Here is a 14510-nt window from a genome sequence, read left to right on the forward strand (position 1 = left end):
TGTTTATGCTCTTGCTTGTGACCAAACACCTAAGTGGGTGGCTTTTTTTATTGAAGAAAGCAATGGTGGAAAGAACAAAATGAGATACATGCACATGTGATTGTACAGGTGAATGCTACTCTATTTTGGTCACTTCACATCTTTGTGCACAATTTATGGCATTGAAGTTTATGTTGTTTTTAATTGGAATATACTTCACATCACTTATCCTAAACTATAGAAGAGCTTAGAAAAAGAGAAAAGAAGTGAACAAACGCGTTATCTCCTTATTGTGATGCTGATATGGATGGACCCATATGAGATTGAATGGTATGTTAGTGTGGCAAGCTAGCATTTTCTTTCATAAAAGCCACCCTTGTGGTTGGTTACACACCCACCTCCTCTTTATCACTTACCCTTAATTATTCATATTTATATTTCTTTCACCTTTAAGAAAGTAACATCATATACATGTATATATATAAGTAGGGGAAAAGCTTCATGACTTTATATGATGCTAAGAAAGTGATCTATAGTATAATACTACTAGAGGAAAGTCTTTTATATTGGCAATCAATTAAAATTGTTCTACATGATTATCATAAAAAATTAATACTTTTTTTAAGTTTTATGCTAATCAATGATTGGATAAAAAATATTTTACACTGCCTTTATAGTTCAATTAAGTCTTATTTAAGAAATCAAGTGTTACCACTCTCTTGATTGAAAAATTGTGTTCAAATATATTTATTTAACGGGCTATCCAGAAATTATTATTAAATCAAACTGAATTGCATTAGAAAATTTGAATTATTTGAAAAAATTAAAAATATTTTTTTAATTTAGTTTTTAAAAAATAAATTGCTTATAAATAGAACTACTTTAGCTAAACTTTGATTAAGTTTACTTAAATATATTAAAATCCAATTAAATTTATCTAAACAATTATACATATCAGTTTTATCAAATCATTTGTACAGTTTAATCAAATTTTACTATTATTTAATTTATGCATTTTGTCCATATTTACTCACTCCTACATATTTAAGATGATTTCATTATCCAGTGCTTTTGATATGAATTCTTTAGCAAATTAGCATGAGGATTTTCATTTGAAGACTTAGTTCCTTGTTTGTTTTGTTCTTTTTTCTTTCCTCTTAATGGAAAAATATATAAATTTCAATTATAAAAATAGATGTCTTTGTAGTTCCAATGCAAATTTTATAATCAATCAAGAACAAAAAAAAACTTATTGTGAACTAATTAAAACTAATATACCTTGAATAATGTTGTATGTGTATAATTCTCATGAAATAAACTCAATGTTACTTCTACTCCAATTTTGAAAAGCATGGCTTTTAAGTTCAATCATTATGGCTTTTTATTGAATGCTTTAAAAATTAGCACTCAAACCCCACATGTTTGGTTATGATAAAATGACACAATTAACAACATAATAACTTGAATTGAAATACGTCATTAGTGTTTTGTTTTATTATTTTTGTTGAAGTTTTTGTTTTCTTTTTTATTGTGACTGGTTGTTAAAGCTCTTATTAACCCCCGTTAATTATGTTTCAGCTTTATATGAAGGAGAAAATCAGAAAAGATGGATACTTTTCTTCAATTAGGTTTAATAGCTTTATAAAAAGATTCCATCTTTTTCTTTCTTTAAAAAACCATGTAATGATATTGCAATTGGAAAGAGAGATGTGAAAGTTCGAGCAGTGTTAGCAGGACAACTTTGTGTAACTAATAATCATAATTACAAAATTAATCTCTTCATAATGCTGACACAAAATTTCCTACCAAAGACCTTCTGTTAGATAACTAAAAGGTTAACCTTCATCATGCAATTAAAAAAAATAGTCAAAACTATAATTAAGTGAATTAATGTCGATCATTTAGGTATAGTTAATTGTTAAGATTAATTCCTATCTTATGTTTTCATGAGTAATTAAGATGATGTATTGAAGGTTTTTAATTATTCTAAGATTTCCATAGTAATTTTATTGATAAAAAATGTTACATTGAAGAGAGAAGAAAAATATGAATGCATAGATATTAGGTGAAATTAACTAATATAAATTTGGATTAAATATGTTATTTGTTATTGTATTATAACATAAAAATGGTTTTTGTTTTTTATATAAACTTTAAACTATTTAAGTGCTTGTAATATAAAAATTATTGAAATAAATATTTTTATATATAAAATTTATTCAATTTGAGATTTCACTTTATCAAACTATCAATCTGGAAGTAATGATCATCAATATGCATTCAAAATAACAACAACTTTTTTTTAAAAAAAAAACTAATAATCTTTTGAAAAAAAACTAACAATCATTTCAAATACAGACTAATCAATTACAATTATTTTCAAATTACATGGTCTAAAATTTAAATCTGAGATGAAAACCAAGTTCGTATTATATTATAAAAACGAAAAATATATTTAACCTTATAAACTTTAAAGAAAAATCCATGAATTCTTTTTGAAAAACTACTTAACAAAAAACATATATAATGCATATAAAATCATGAATTGGAAATATATATATATAAAAGTTGAGTTTACACTTTAATAACAGTTTTTATTAATAATTAATCTTGATTAAAAACTTAATTAATTAGGTTGGGATTTTTCTTTCCAACTATAATTTTCAACCTATAAAACTTGAACTCCATACTTTAATTTAAAAAAAAATCTAAGTTCATTATTACTTTCATTCCCATTAATTTCCCTCAATGTTGGAGAAAAAAGATAATAAAAGTGGAAGGAGATGAATTTAACTCTTACATTTCCCCCCTTATATTCTATCAATCTCAATTAATTTGGGCAAGGAATAAAAAAAAAAACTTTTTTCCCTCACCTTTATTTCTCATGAAGCAAGTGTTCTATTTATAAGCATGTCTCCTACACATACACCTACATGTTTAGTAAATGCTCTAGTTTTTTTTTTTTTTTTTTGCAAAGGTCTACAAGTACTATAAAGAAGGTGTCCATTCATTATTGAAGTGAGATTACATGTCATTTCAAAGCCATGTTATGTTTTTCCTTTGGGAGATATGGTGATATATATATATATATATATATATATATATATTAATGGTGTTTGGGAAGAAGATTTGAAATTGGAAGACTATGTGTAATTTAAATGCCTATAAAAGGTTGGTAGGAGTAACACTTAGGAGTCCATTTCTCATAATGACTCCAATAATGTGTTTCAAAAGTGAGTTAGGGTAAATTGCTCATAGCAAAAACTCTTTATACCTAAGTGTTAGTTTTAGAAGTCAAAGCATGTATTGATGCCACATGTGATGTGAGTAATAGAGCTGTCCATCAATGCATAAATAATTAATGATTAGGTGTTGTCCCATTCAACAAATTTTTCAAACATATCCAAGTTAGGAACGCCAATTATGCTCAAAGGAAAAAAGCCATACCAAGGATAAGGGCTTGTTTGGGAGATGACTTTATTTGTACTTTTTATTCTCTCCAAAAAATTTATCAAGTTCATTTTTATGAATTTCAATTAAATATGTAATTTGTACGATAAAATTGTATCAATTTTTAATATATTAAATAGAATTATATACTATTTTAGAAAAAAAAATTATTGATATTTATAATAATTTTTATTATTAATAAAATTTATAAATTATATATAATTAGTTACTAATTACTTTAACTTTTAGTTTAAAAGTTGATAACTAAAAATTACATACACATTTAAAATCTATTTATTAATAATATAAACTATTTTAGATATAATAATTTATCACCAATATAACTCTTATAGGGACTATAGATAATATTATAAAATGAAATCTTAAATTTATAATCCCTAAGTTGGAAATATTCAACCTGCCTAATGGAGATAGTGCCTAACACGTATTTGAGTTGGAGTCAACCACAAAACAAACTACAAATAGTGACTAATCAAATCAAATCTAGACCAGGAATAACTTATGTTTTGGTTTGGAAAGAGGATAACAGGTGTATTACACTTTTAGGTACCTCATAATTAGTTAAGAATTTCTCCTAATATAAAATTCGATTATTTTTGTGTTGATATAGTCCACCAAAATAAAACATCACACAAAAAAAATACATATTACTAATATTAATTTCAGTATTTGAAATCTTTTTTGTAAGTATTTTATTTTTATGTGCTTGTTGAAATCCAAATCAAAATCCCATTATGATCAAGAATAAGAAGAAACATTCACAACCATGTAGTTGGAGTTGGAGTTGGAGATCTCATACTGATGACATTTTAAAATGAATAATGTTGAGGTTAACGTGAATTTAGATTGATTTGAATGGTTTCCAAAACACAAACTCTTATTTTATTCATAGCACCCTCTTCTTTTTATTTATTTTGAATTTTGAATATTATTATTGTTATCCAAATAAACTTAACATTGTCCTTCAAATAGATAGCAACACAACATTTGTGAACTTTAAATAAAAGGTGCCTCAGTTGCTCTACAATCACGGTAGAAAAAACATTGAGACAGCATATTAAAAACAAAAACATGCACTCAGTGAAGAAATCCACGTAGGTAGATTCCTGTTTATTACAGTAAATATTTTAAGTTCCCATACATATGTAGCAGAAAAAATGTTGAGCATGTTTGCATCACCCTCCAATTCCAAGTTTCAACCAAACCTGCCAAAATTGTACATCAATTAAAAAACAAAACATGTAATGAAGTCCACAATAAGTAACTTAACTTAAGAGTTAGCCAAAACAGTAAAAAAAATAATGATGTTTTTTAGTGATTTTTGACACATTAAAATTAACTTTTACATTAGTTAAATGAAAGCTTCTACAAATTACATAATGCATGAGCTTAGTTTATGCAGGTAAAAAGGTGGGATAATTTCTTGTTGTTGAAAAGAGTGTGTTAAAAGAGTGAATGAATGTTACTTGGAACAATCTGCATTGGGAGAGATAGCCACAGGAAGGGTTATTCCACAGTTCCCTGGAAGAGCCTGAGCCAATTGTGAGTTTATGTTGATACTCTTGGAAGTGGATTTGATGCAGTTACAAGCAGCTTTCTTATCCTCAGTGGTTGATGCAGCAGATGCAAGAGCCTTGGCTCCTGAGCAACATGCAGCTGGTGGCTGTCCACTGCCACTCACCAAGTAGCTCACACAAGGCCTCAAGTCCTTTATCACATCACTGCATGAAATTGCACCCTCTGAAGTTGATACAAGAAGGATCAGAATCACAAGGGCAGGGAATAATGCTCCTGAGGATTTCATGCTTGCTCAAAACAGAAAAAACTGGTATGAATTTGCATTGTTTCCTTTTCACCATTTATAGAGTTTCAAAGGGAAGCTAAAATCTGCAAGTAAGGCTGGATTTGACTAATGGAGGAAAATGAGTGCAAGAAACAAGAAACTTGTCATTTTTGTGTTTGTCAAATTCTAGGTTAGGTGGAAATGGTGAAGGAGGGGTTATTCAGTTTCAACAAGTAAAAGGGGCATGTGAAAGTTCATTGGAGCAAAGGGTTATTTTCTTGTATGATTTCCATTCATGCAAGAATTTGGTCACTTAACCTGCTTATTACAAAAACCATTAATTTTGGTGAAAGTAAGCCTTGTGAGTGGTGTCACACCCTTGCAACTTTGTTGCTAACAGTGACAGTTTCTCTGTTTAGGAACAAAATCATGTGCAAGTTACTATCACAGGATCATTATCTGGCTCTGAAATGTGTTTTAATTGGTTGGAGCAATAGGCCCCTCAATTGGATATTTCAACCATACATTATATAATATTCATAATTTACATTAATTTATGTCAGAGGGTCTTGCTTTCACTAGATGCATTTGCTTGGTTGTTCAAAGTTTCATAATTATTGACAATTTTTTGTCTGATACACTTTTTTAAGGTTGTGTCCTTTATTATGTTTATTTTTCCTTGAATATATATGTTCTAATCTATCACTGTTGATGTTCAAGTAACTCTCGAGCATTATGATTATATCATTAACAGGGATGTGACTGATTTACTCTTTATAATTAAAAATATTGGCAAATACTTTCTTTTTTTTGTGAACCTCTCTTAGGATTGAAGTTTAATTTCTACCTTCAAAATATGTTACGAAGCTTGTATGTGTCTTTTGAAATCGGTTCTGTTTAGAATTCATTCGTAAGGATTTTCAGAAAAAATAAAATAAAAATATTTTAAAATTTAAAATTAACTTATCTAAACACTATAAAAAAAATTGTGAAATAGAAACTAATTTTAGATATCAAAATAATTAGTTAATATATTGACTAAATTAGATACCATCCTAAAAAAATAAAATAATTATTAATATCTAAAGTAATTTTTATTATTAATAAAAATTTATAAAGTCATTTCTAAATTGATATCTAACCATTAGCTACTAAGGTTTTATCTACTAATTACTTATATTCTAAATTAGTCTTCAAATTAGAGACTAATTTAGAATTTAAAATATTAATAACTAAAACCTTCGTAGTTAATTTATATACTAATTTAAAATTTATAAATAATTTTTATTAATAATAAAAATTACTTTAGATATCAATATTTTTTTAGTTCCTAAAATAAGTATCTAATTTAGTTAATATAGTGATTATTTATTTTTAGTTTCTAAATTTATTTACTATTTAATGATTTTCTTGTAGTTAAAAGTTAAAAATAAAATTTTAAAAAATTATACGAAAAAATTCCTATGCTTTATTTATGAGTTTTTTTTTCAGTTATAGAAGTCTTTAGAAAAAAAATAAAAAAATAATCTAAACATGTAAAAAAGCACTTTTAATTAACCGAGCCTATAAAACTTCATTCATAGATAAAATGAGTTACGATAACTTGAAAAAATAACACTTCTTATGGAGTGTAATTTTCTTTTAATTAAGTTACATTCTGTTTTAATATATTGTTTGAGTTTGAAGAAAAATTTATAGAATACAACCTAGGATTTCTATAAAGATAGGAGTAAACACTATAAAGAGATTATTATTTTAAGTTAATAAAGAAAATATAAGTGTGAGAAAAATAATGTCTAACATTCATATCATATTTGACATGCTAATCCGCATTATATATACAGTGTAATCAATTATTATTCCTTTACCTAATTGATTAAATAATCGGTTATTCTAAGCAGAATAAGGTTTTTGACCCTTATTATTACATTTTAGAAATAATCGATTAAATTTTTTAATATAATTAATGATATATTATAGTAATAAAAAATATTCAAGATAAGTGATTATCACTTATGATAATTGATTTACTTGTACTCCTGTCTTAAACTAGGTCTAAAAAACATAAAATATTTTATTATTTATATAATATGATCAATTAATTTATTATTTGTGTTCTTCATCAATATTTTTTATTATAAAATAGAATAGAAATGAATCAAAGAGAAAAAGGAAGATAAAAGACATGAGAAAGAATATTTCTTCTATTTTATTTTTCTTCCTTAAATCAAAGCAAATAATATAAATATATACCAACAATACACTCATTCTAAGTCTAGTTAAAGAGACATAATGTAAAATAAAGAGTCAATAAGGTTAGAATAAAAAAAGACAAAATAAAGGCTAAACATATGTAAAAAGAGAAACACTAAGAATTATAAAAGACAAAATTAATATTAGCTTCTTTGTAGAAGCCTTGCATCCATATCATTTGTTATCCCCCGCAAGCTAGAGAGTAAATATTGATGAGACGTAGCTTGAAACAAATACCCTCGAAAGATTGAAGACTTAAGACTTTGATATAAATGTCAGTCAGTTGCTCTATGGTAGAAATGGGAAGCAAATGTATGAGACCCTTCTTCAATTTTTCCCTAACACGTGACAATCTATTTCTATGTGTTTCATACGCTCATGAAACACTGGATTTGCTGCAATGTATCTTGTTGAGTCATTGTCATAGTACAAAAAAGATGGTTACTCAAAAGAAACTTTAAAATCTTGAAGAAGATAAGTTAGCCATTGAATTTCACATGTAACAGCGGTCATTGTCCTGTATTCAGCTTCACATAAACTCTTTGATATTGTTCCTTGCTTCTTTGATTTCCAGGATATGAAGGAATTGCCAAGATACACACTAAAAATAGTCATTAATTGTCTTGAATCTCTATAGGTGCCCCAATACTATCACAAAAGACTTTTAAATGAGCAAAAGTGTTGGAAGGAAAAAATAAACCAAGACTCGAAGCTCCTTTGATATATATGAGAATTCTAATTGTTGCATTATAGTGAGCAATTGCCAACTTAGCAAGAAGTTGAGAAAGTTGTTGCACGGAAAAGGTTATGTCAGGTTGGGTATTAGTGAAATACATAAGTCTTCCAATCAATCTTCTACAGGCTTGGACATCTATGAAAGGAACACTTCTAGTAGAAGATAATTTTGCATGATTATCAATTGGAATAGGTGCAGGTTTGCAGGCTAAAATACTTGCATATGTTTATAATTCCAGTGCATATTTCCTTTGATTCATCATTATCCCTTTCTTACTTCTTGCTATTTTAAGACCAAGAAAATATCTTAAATTCCCAAGATCCTTAATCTTGAATGTTTGATTCAAGGCTTGTTTGATTCACTCAATCTCCTCTTTATCATTTCTTGCCAATATTATATCATCTACATACACCAATAATGTTATAAACGATCCTTCAAAAGAATTAATGAACAGGAAATGATCATTCATAGATTGAGTATATCCCATAGAAAGCAAAAAGGATGTCAGTTTGGAAAACCACTCTCTGCTTGCTTGCTTAAGGCCATATAAGCCTTTTTTAATTTACAAACTTGTCCTGGTTAAATAGAAGTCAATCCAGGAGGAGCAACAATGTATACATCTTCTTTCAACTTTCCATGTAAAAAGACATTGTTTATGTCTAATTGTTTCAATTCTCATGAATAGATAGAAGCTAGAGAAAGAAGTAACCTCATGGTGATCATCTTAGCTATTGGAGAGAAAGTATTAAGATAGTCAATGTCTTCTAATTATTTGAAGGTATAAGGATTTGATTTGGATCAAATTTGATGGCAAGGATGTAATCTTGGTTGCAGATACAATAAATGTCCACTTGTGACTAATTTGTCTTTTTTATTTCCTTGCCAAAATCGGTTAAACTAGATTAGTCAAAAAAAATGGGAAGTTTGAATTTACTAAAAGTAGTAAATCTATATGTCTAATTATCATTGACATTAGTGTTAATTACCTAAAACTTTCGAAAAATATAAACTAACTCAAAACAACTTAAATTTTATGTAGTATGGTTTAGGGTTTAGGGTTTACACAATACAATTTACTTTCATTGTAATTAGTTTTCTAAGTCCATTTCCATTTCTATTAAGTCCTAAGCTTTTGACATAGTAATAACTATCACAGATAAACCATAAAAAACAAATTAACTCCATATATATTCAAAATTAACACCATAACTTTTTTAACATACAAATACTAGTTTTTATTTACTCGTTAAGCTTAAATTTGTAGGATTTTACATCATCATTTGGTATGGCTTACTTGAGAAAAATGTTTGTGCCTTTTACTATAAAAGGTAATTTCACATCAAACTACAAAGATTTGTATAAGGTGACAAAAATATGAAGGGATGTTACAAAGCATGGAACTAACTATTATCAAGTTAATTGGAAAAAAAGAAGACGGTACAATGACTACATTTCTGCATGGGTTGAATAGAAATATTCAAGTCATTGTAAAACTCTGAGTATAAAACCCTTTCCACCTAACAACTAACATGGAACAATAATTCAAGAGAAGAATTCAAGCAAAAAGACCTATCAAGATTAAAACTCTAGCTATTCTTCAAAGGTGAAGGATCATCCTCCAAAGAGTAAGGTAAGCTTTTGGTAAAAGGAAAGAATTCTTTTGATTTCATTTCTTCTACTTCTTCATTTTTTTCTAAACAAAGGATAAGTTCCATTAAATGTTTAAAGTGTTTAGGACATGAACATATTGCTTCTAATGTCCAAATAAAATAAATATATTTGTAATTGACAATGAAGATTGTTGTTCTAATGTTGGAGTGAGTGTTTACCACTTGGTTAAAAGTTATAACAAATAGTCAAGATGTAACTCTTTTTTTATTAAGAGTATAAATAATCAAACACTATATTTGCTTCTGGTTTGGCCCACTTGACATCGGCCATGAGATGATTGATCAGTCCAGAATAATGTCTCCCTCAACAATTGTCTCACTACGAATAAAATGTGTTTGATGACTTTTTACAGCAAGTACATCATGTTGTTAAAAGTAATAATGTGTCCCTAAGAACGGATATCGAACTCACAAAGAACAGTTGAATAATCAAATAAAATATTCACTAAATATAAAACAAAATAATAAAAGTTTGATTGGATTCATTAGTCAGATCAACCCACTATATACACATTTTTAATAACATATATGGATTCATTAGCCACTCACCAAACCCAAAGTTAAATTTTATTATTTTTACTTTCAACAAGTCCATATTTTTAATTGGACCATGTGGAGACTTCCTCCATATCAATCTTTCCTTGCTCAACGATTGTCCTCTTTCTATACTCCTAAATACATCCAATGACAACCATCCATGACCCTTCCAAATCAAGTTTTGTTTTCGATTAACATTATACTAATAGAATTATTCAAGAACCTTAAATCTTCAATCTTCATGTTGTGCAGTCAAAATCCCTATCCATCTATAGCTTTTATTCCATACCAACTTTGCTAACTTACACTGCATAAACAAATAAAGTACTTTGTAACTAGGGGTGGCAAAACGGGGCGGGCCGCGCGGGCCGACCCGTAGCCCACACCAAAAAATGCGGGGTGGGTTCTCTTTTCTGACCCATCAACCCACTTAAGCCTGCCCCGCATAACTCGCGGCCAGTGCGGGCTTACGACGGGGCGAGGCGGGCTGACCCGCCAACCCGCTTATGTGAAAACTGATGTGTGCTGTGCTCTGCTCTGCTGGTGCCCTTTTTTTTTTCTCCCAAATTCATTCACACACATTCAATTTGAAACCCTAAAAAATACAAACAGCAAGCATCTGCAACTGCAAAGCTGTCGTTGTGCCTCTCTTCCTCCATGAACACCACTGTTTGTTTTCGCCGTCCTCCACCGCCCTGCCAGTCGCTACCATTCTTCCTCCACGAACACCACCATCAGTTTTCGTCGTCCTCCACCGGCAACACCAATCTGCGACCGTCGCCCTCCACCACCGTCAGTTTTCGTCGTCCTCCACCGCCAACACCAATCTGCGACTGTCGCCCTCCACCACCGTCTTCCTCCAGGTTCTATCTCTTCCTCCTTAACCTTCCACCATCTGCAACCGCCATTTTTACTCATGAGAATTTTTTTTTTCCATTACTTTTTTTCTGCAGTTTTAGGATTTTAGTCATTCAAGATTTGTGGAGCAACAACTTGTTTGTATTTGTTATCGTATTGGCTTTGTAGGTGACAACTTTCTGCTTTGGGTTAATTTTTAAATTCTACATCATGTTGGTTATGTTGCATTTATCTCTTTGTATCTATGGTTATATTTAGATAGGTTCTTATGTTTATGCTATTAATTAATCAGGATCTTAATTTTGAAATTGGAATGGCTAAAGAAGAGGATATTAATATTCCCGAATGTGAAAATGAAATTGAGAAAGATGATTTTGAAAACCAATCTGAAACTGTTGAAGGTGACAAAAAGAAAAGGGATAAGACTACCACCTCTGATTGTTGGAAGTACTTTACTAAGATTGGGGTGGATAAAGATGGAAAAGAAAGGGCAAGGTGCAATAGTTGCAATAGAATATATCTAACTGGTGGAAGAAAATATGGCACTTCTCATTTAAATCGTCATATTATGAAATGTGATAAAAGAAAAACTGAAGATGTGGGTCAAATGATTTTAGATATGCAGGGAAAGTTGAAAGGAAAAAAGATAGATCAAGTTGTACATCGTGAATTGTTGTCTAATCTAGTTATTAGACATAATTTGCCTTATAAATTTGTTGAGTATCCCGAACTTAGGACTTGGATAAGCTACTTGTGTCCTGATGCAATTATGATTTCTAGGAACACTGTTAAGGCTGATATTGGGAGAATGTATATAAAAGAAAAGACAGTGCTTAAGGAATTGCTTGTTTCTATTCCTAGTAGGATATGCTTAACTTCTGATTTATGGACATCTATTAATACTGAAGGTTTCATATCATTGACTGCTCATTTTGTTGACCTAAATTGGAAGTTAAATAGCAAGCTACTCAACTTTTGTCATATGCCCCCCCCCCCCCCCCATACAGGTTTTGAGTTGTCTAAGAAAATTTATGATTTTTTACAAGATTGGGGATTAGAGAAAAAAATATTTTCTATCACTTTGGATAATGCTTCTACTAATGATGTTCTCCAAAATACTCTAAGAAGCCAACTTCTTTTACAAAACGGTTTGATATGTGGTGGTGAATTCTTTCATGTTCGTTGTTGTGCACATATATTAAATTTAATTGTTCAAGAAGGACTAAAGGTGCTTGGTGAGGCTTTGAACCAAATTAGAAATAGCATCAAATATGTGAGGGGTTCAGAGAGTAGAATGGTGAAATTCAAACAATGCCTGGAAAAGTTTAGTGATATTGATGCATCATGTGGTTTGTGTCTTGATGTCCCTACAAGGTGGAACTCAACTTACTTGATGCTTCAAAGTGCTCTTAAATATCAACGTGTTTTTGGAAGCTTGCACTTGGTTGATGAATCTTATAAATATTGCCATTTAGAGGAAGATTGGCAGAGAGCAGAAAAAATTTGTAAGTTCTTGTTACGCTTTTATGATATCACTACCTTGATTTCTGCTACAAGTTATCCAACTTCCAACTTGTATTTTTTACAAGTTTGGAAAATTCAAAGCTTGTTGATAGAAAATGTGAAAGATGAAGATGCACTAATTAAGAATATGGCTGAATTTATGATAGTCAAATTTCAAAAATATTGGGATGAATATAGTGTTGTACTTGCATTTGGTGCAATTTTAGACCCAAGGATGAAGTTAGAAACATTGAGTTTTTGCTTTGAAAAAATTGATTCATTGACTTGGGAGTTGAAATTGGAAAACATCAAGCAAAAATTATACAAACTTTTTGCCGAATATTCTAGCAAAGGTTTGAGAGCAACAACATCAAATACTCTAAAGCGTAAGCAAGGACAATCTTCATCCCCATCTACTTCTAAACCAAGTCTTTTTTATGTAAGTTGCTTTTGAATGTACTTCAATTCATTTTTTAGTTTTTGTTGTACTTGCCCCATGTTACTAACTTATTACATTTATAATAGGAATTAAAAATGCGCAAGCTTCAAGTAGCTAATCAAAGTGGAAAAACACAACTTGACACTTATTTGAATGAGCCAACTTTGGATTTTGATTTTTTGGAGCATATGGATGTGTTAGAGTGGTGGAAAAATAATAGTCAACATTTTTCGGATCTTGCTTTAATGGCTATAGATTTGTTGAGTATTCCTATAACCACAGTTGCATCAGAATCTGCATTTAGCATTGCTTCTCGAATTCTTAACAAGTATAGGAATTCTCTTTTGCCTGAAAATGTGGAAGCAATTATTTGTACTTCTAGTTGGAAGCATGGATTTTCTGAAGGTAATTTATTTATTTTAACCAATTCTATTGTTATTGTATTATTTTTGGAAGCATGGATTTTTTTAGGGTAAATTCATTCTTTCATTGTTATTGTTCAAATGTATGCAGATGATGGAAAAGATTATAATTATCAAAAAGTAGAAGATGAAAGCTCTTCTAAGGTTGCATCAAATGTTCTTGAAGTGGAAGAAGATGACATAATAGCAATTGCATAACAAGTGTTTGATGTGATAACTGCTCTTGATTGTTAATTGTTGCTTATTTATTCAGTGTTGTTTTTGAATTCATCAAATCTCTTGTAACTATTGATGATGTGTATTTGTTTTTTGGCCACCTTATATAATCAATTTCAGAATTTGGGAGGTGTATTTGTTTGTCATACTTTATAGTACACCGCAAGTTGGATTAATTCATAATTTCATATTACATCTATATATAATATTTTATTTATAAAAGTTATGCGGACCAACCCGCACGCGAGGCGAGTCATGAAAACTGGCCCTTATTATTTTTGCAGGACGGGCCAAAGCGGGGCGGGCCAGCCCGCTTTGTCACCCCTATTTATAACGTAGGATCAATAAAAACTAGTCATATTTCCATGTAGGCAATGACATTATGACCTTAAAAGCCTTATCACCAAAAAGAGGTGCACCAAAACCACATAATGGTAAAACTCAAAAATAGAACAAGAGAATGAAACAAATGAAAAGGGCACCTTCAAGGTTAAGCAAAATGAAAACAATACGAAAGAAAATATTTTTTATCACTCCAAAAAGACAAAGAAAATAATCTTATCAAAAGAAGAATTATATTTGTTTGTGAACATAATTTCTTTTATCTTCTTTTTATTTATTTTTCAGTATTATTTTACTATTG

The 14510-nt window shown here is 29.6% G+C and overlaps 2 protein-coding genes across 2 annotated transcripts; one reads left to right on the forward strand and one right to left on the reverse strand.

Annotated features, from left to right (window-relative positions):
* Positions 1-4352: 4352 nt before the first annotated feature.
* Positions 4353-5513, reverse strand: LOC137834951 (non-specific lipid-transfer protein 8). The gene is made up of 2 exons (XM_068643213.1): positions 4917-5513; positions 4353-4655 (listed from the first exon to the last, which is right to left on the reverse strand). Exons 1-2 carry the CDS (start codon positions 5252-5254, stop codon positions 4646-4648), a joined length of 348 nt encoding a protein of 115 aa, XP_068499314.1. The 5' UTR covers positions 5255-5513; the 3' UTR covers positions 4353-4645.
* A 3946-nt stretch (positions 5514-9459) lies between these two features.
* LOC137836223 (zinc finger BED domain-containing protein RICESLEEPER 2-like) lies at positions 9460-13849 on the forward strand. Its single transcript, XM_068645065.2, has 3 exons — positions 9460-13229; positions 13316-13634; positions 13743-13849. The coding sequence occupies exons 1-3, from the start codon at positions 11556-11558 to the stop codon at positions 13847-13849; spliced, it is 2100 nt and encodes a 699-aa protein (XP_068501166.2). The 5' UTR covers positions 9460-11555.
* The last annotated feature ends 661 nt before the right edge of the window (positions 13850-14510 follow it).

The sequence above is a fragment of the Phaseolus vulgaris genome, chromosome 5 (assembly GCF_051622355.1).
Source record: "Phaseolus vulgaris cultivar YP4 chromosome 5, ASM5162235v1, whole genome shotgun sequence".
Classification (NCBI taxonomy): domain Eukaryota; kingdom Viridiplantae; phylum Streptophyta; class Magnoliopsida; order Fabales; family Fabaceae; genus Phaseolus; species Phaseolus vulgaris.

Coding starts and splice junctions, on each gene's coding strand:
- LOC137834951 (XM_068643213.1), bottom strand. CDS start 5,254: ATGAAATCCTCAGGAGCATTATTCCCTGCCCTTGTGATTCTGATCCTT.
- LOC137836223 (XM_068645065.2), top strand. CDS start 11,556: ATGTTTATGCTATTAATTAATCAGGATCTTAATTTTGAAATTGGAATG. Junction 13,230..13,315: donor CTAAACCAAGTCTTTTTTAT/GTAAGTTGCTTT, acceptor CATTTATAATAG/GAATTAAAAATGCGCAAGCT. Junction 13,635..13,742: donor GAAGCATGGATTTTCTGAAG/GTAATTTATTTA, acceptor AAATGTATGCAG/ATGATGGAAAAGATTATAAT.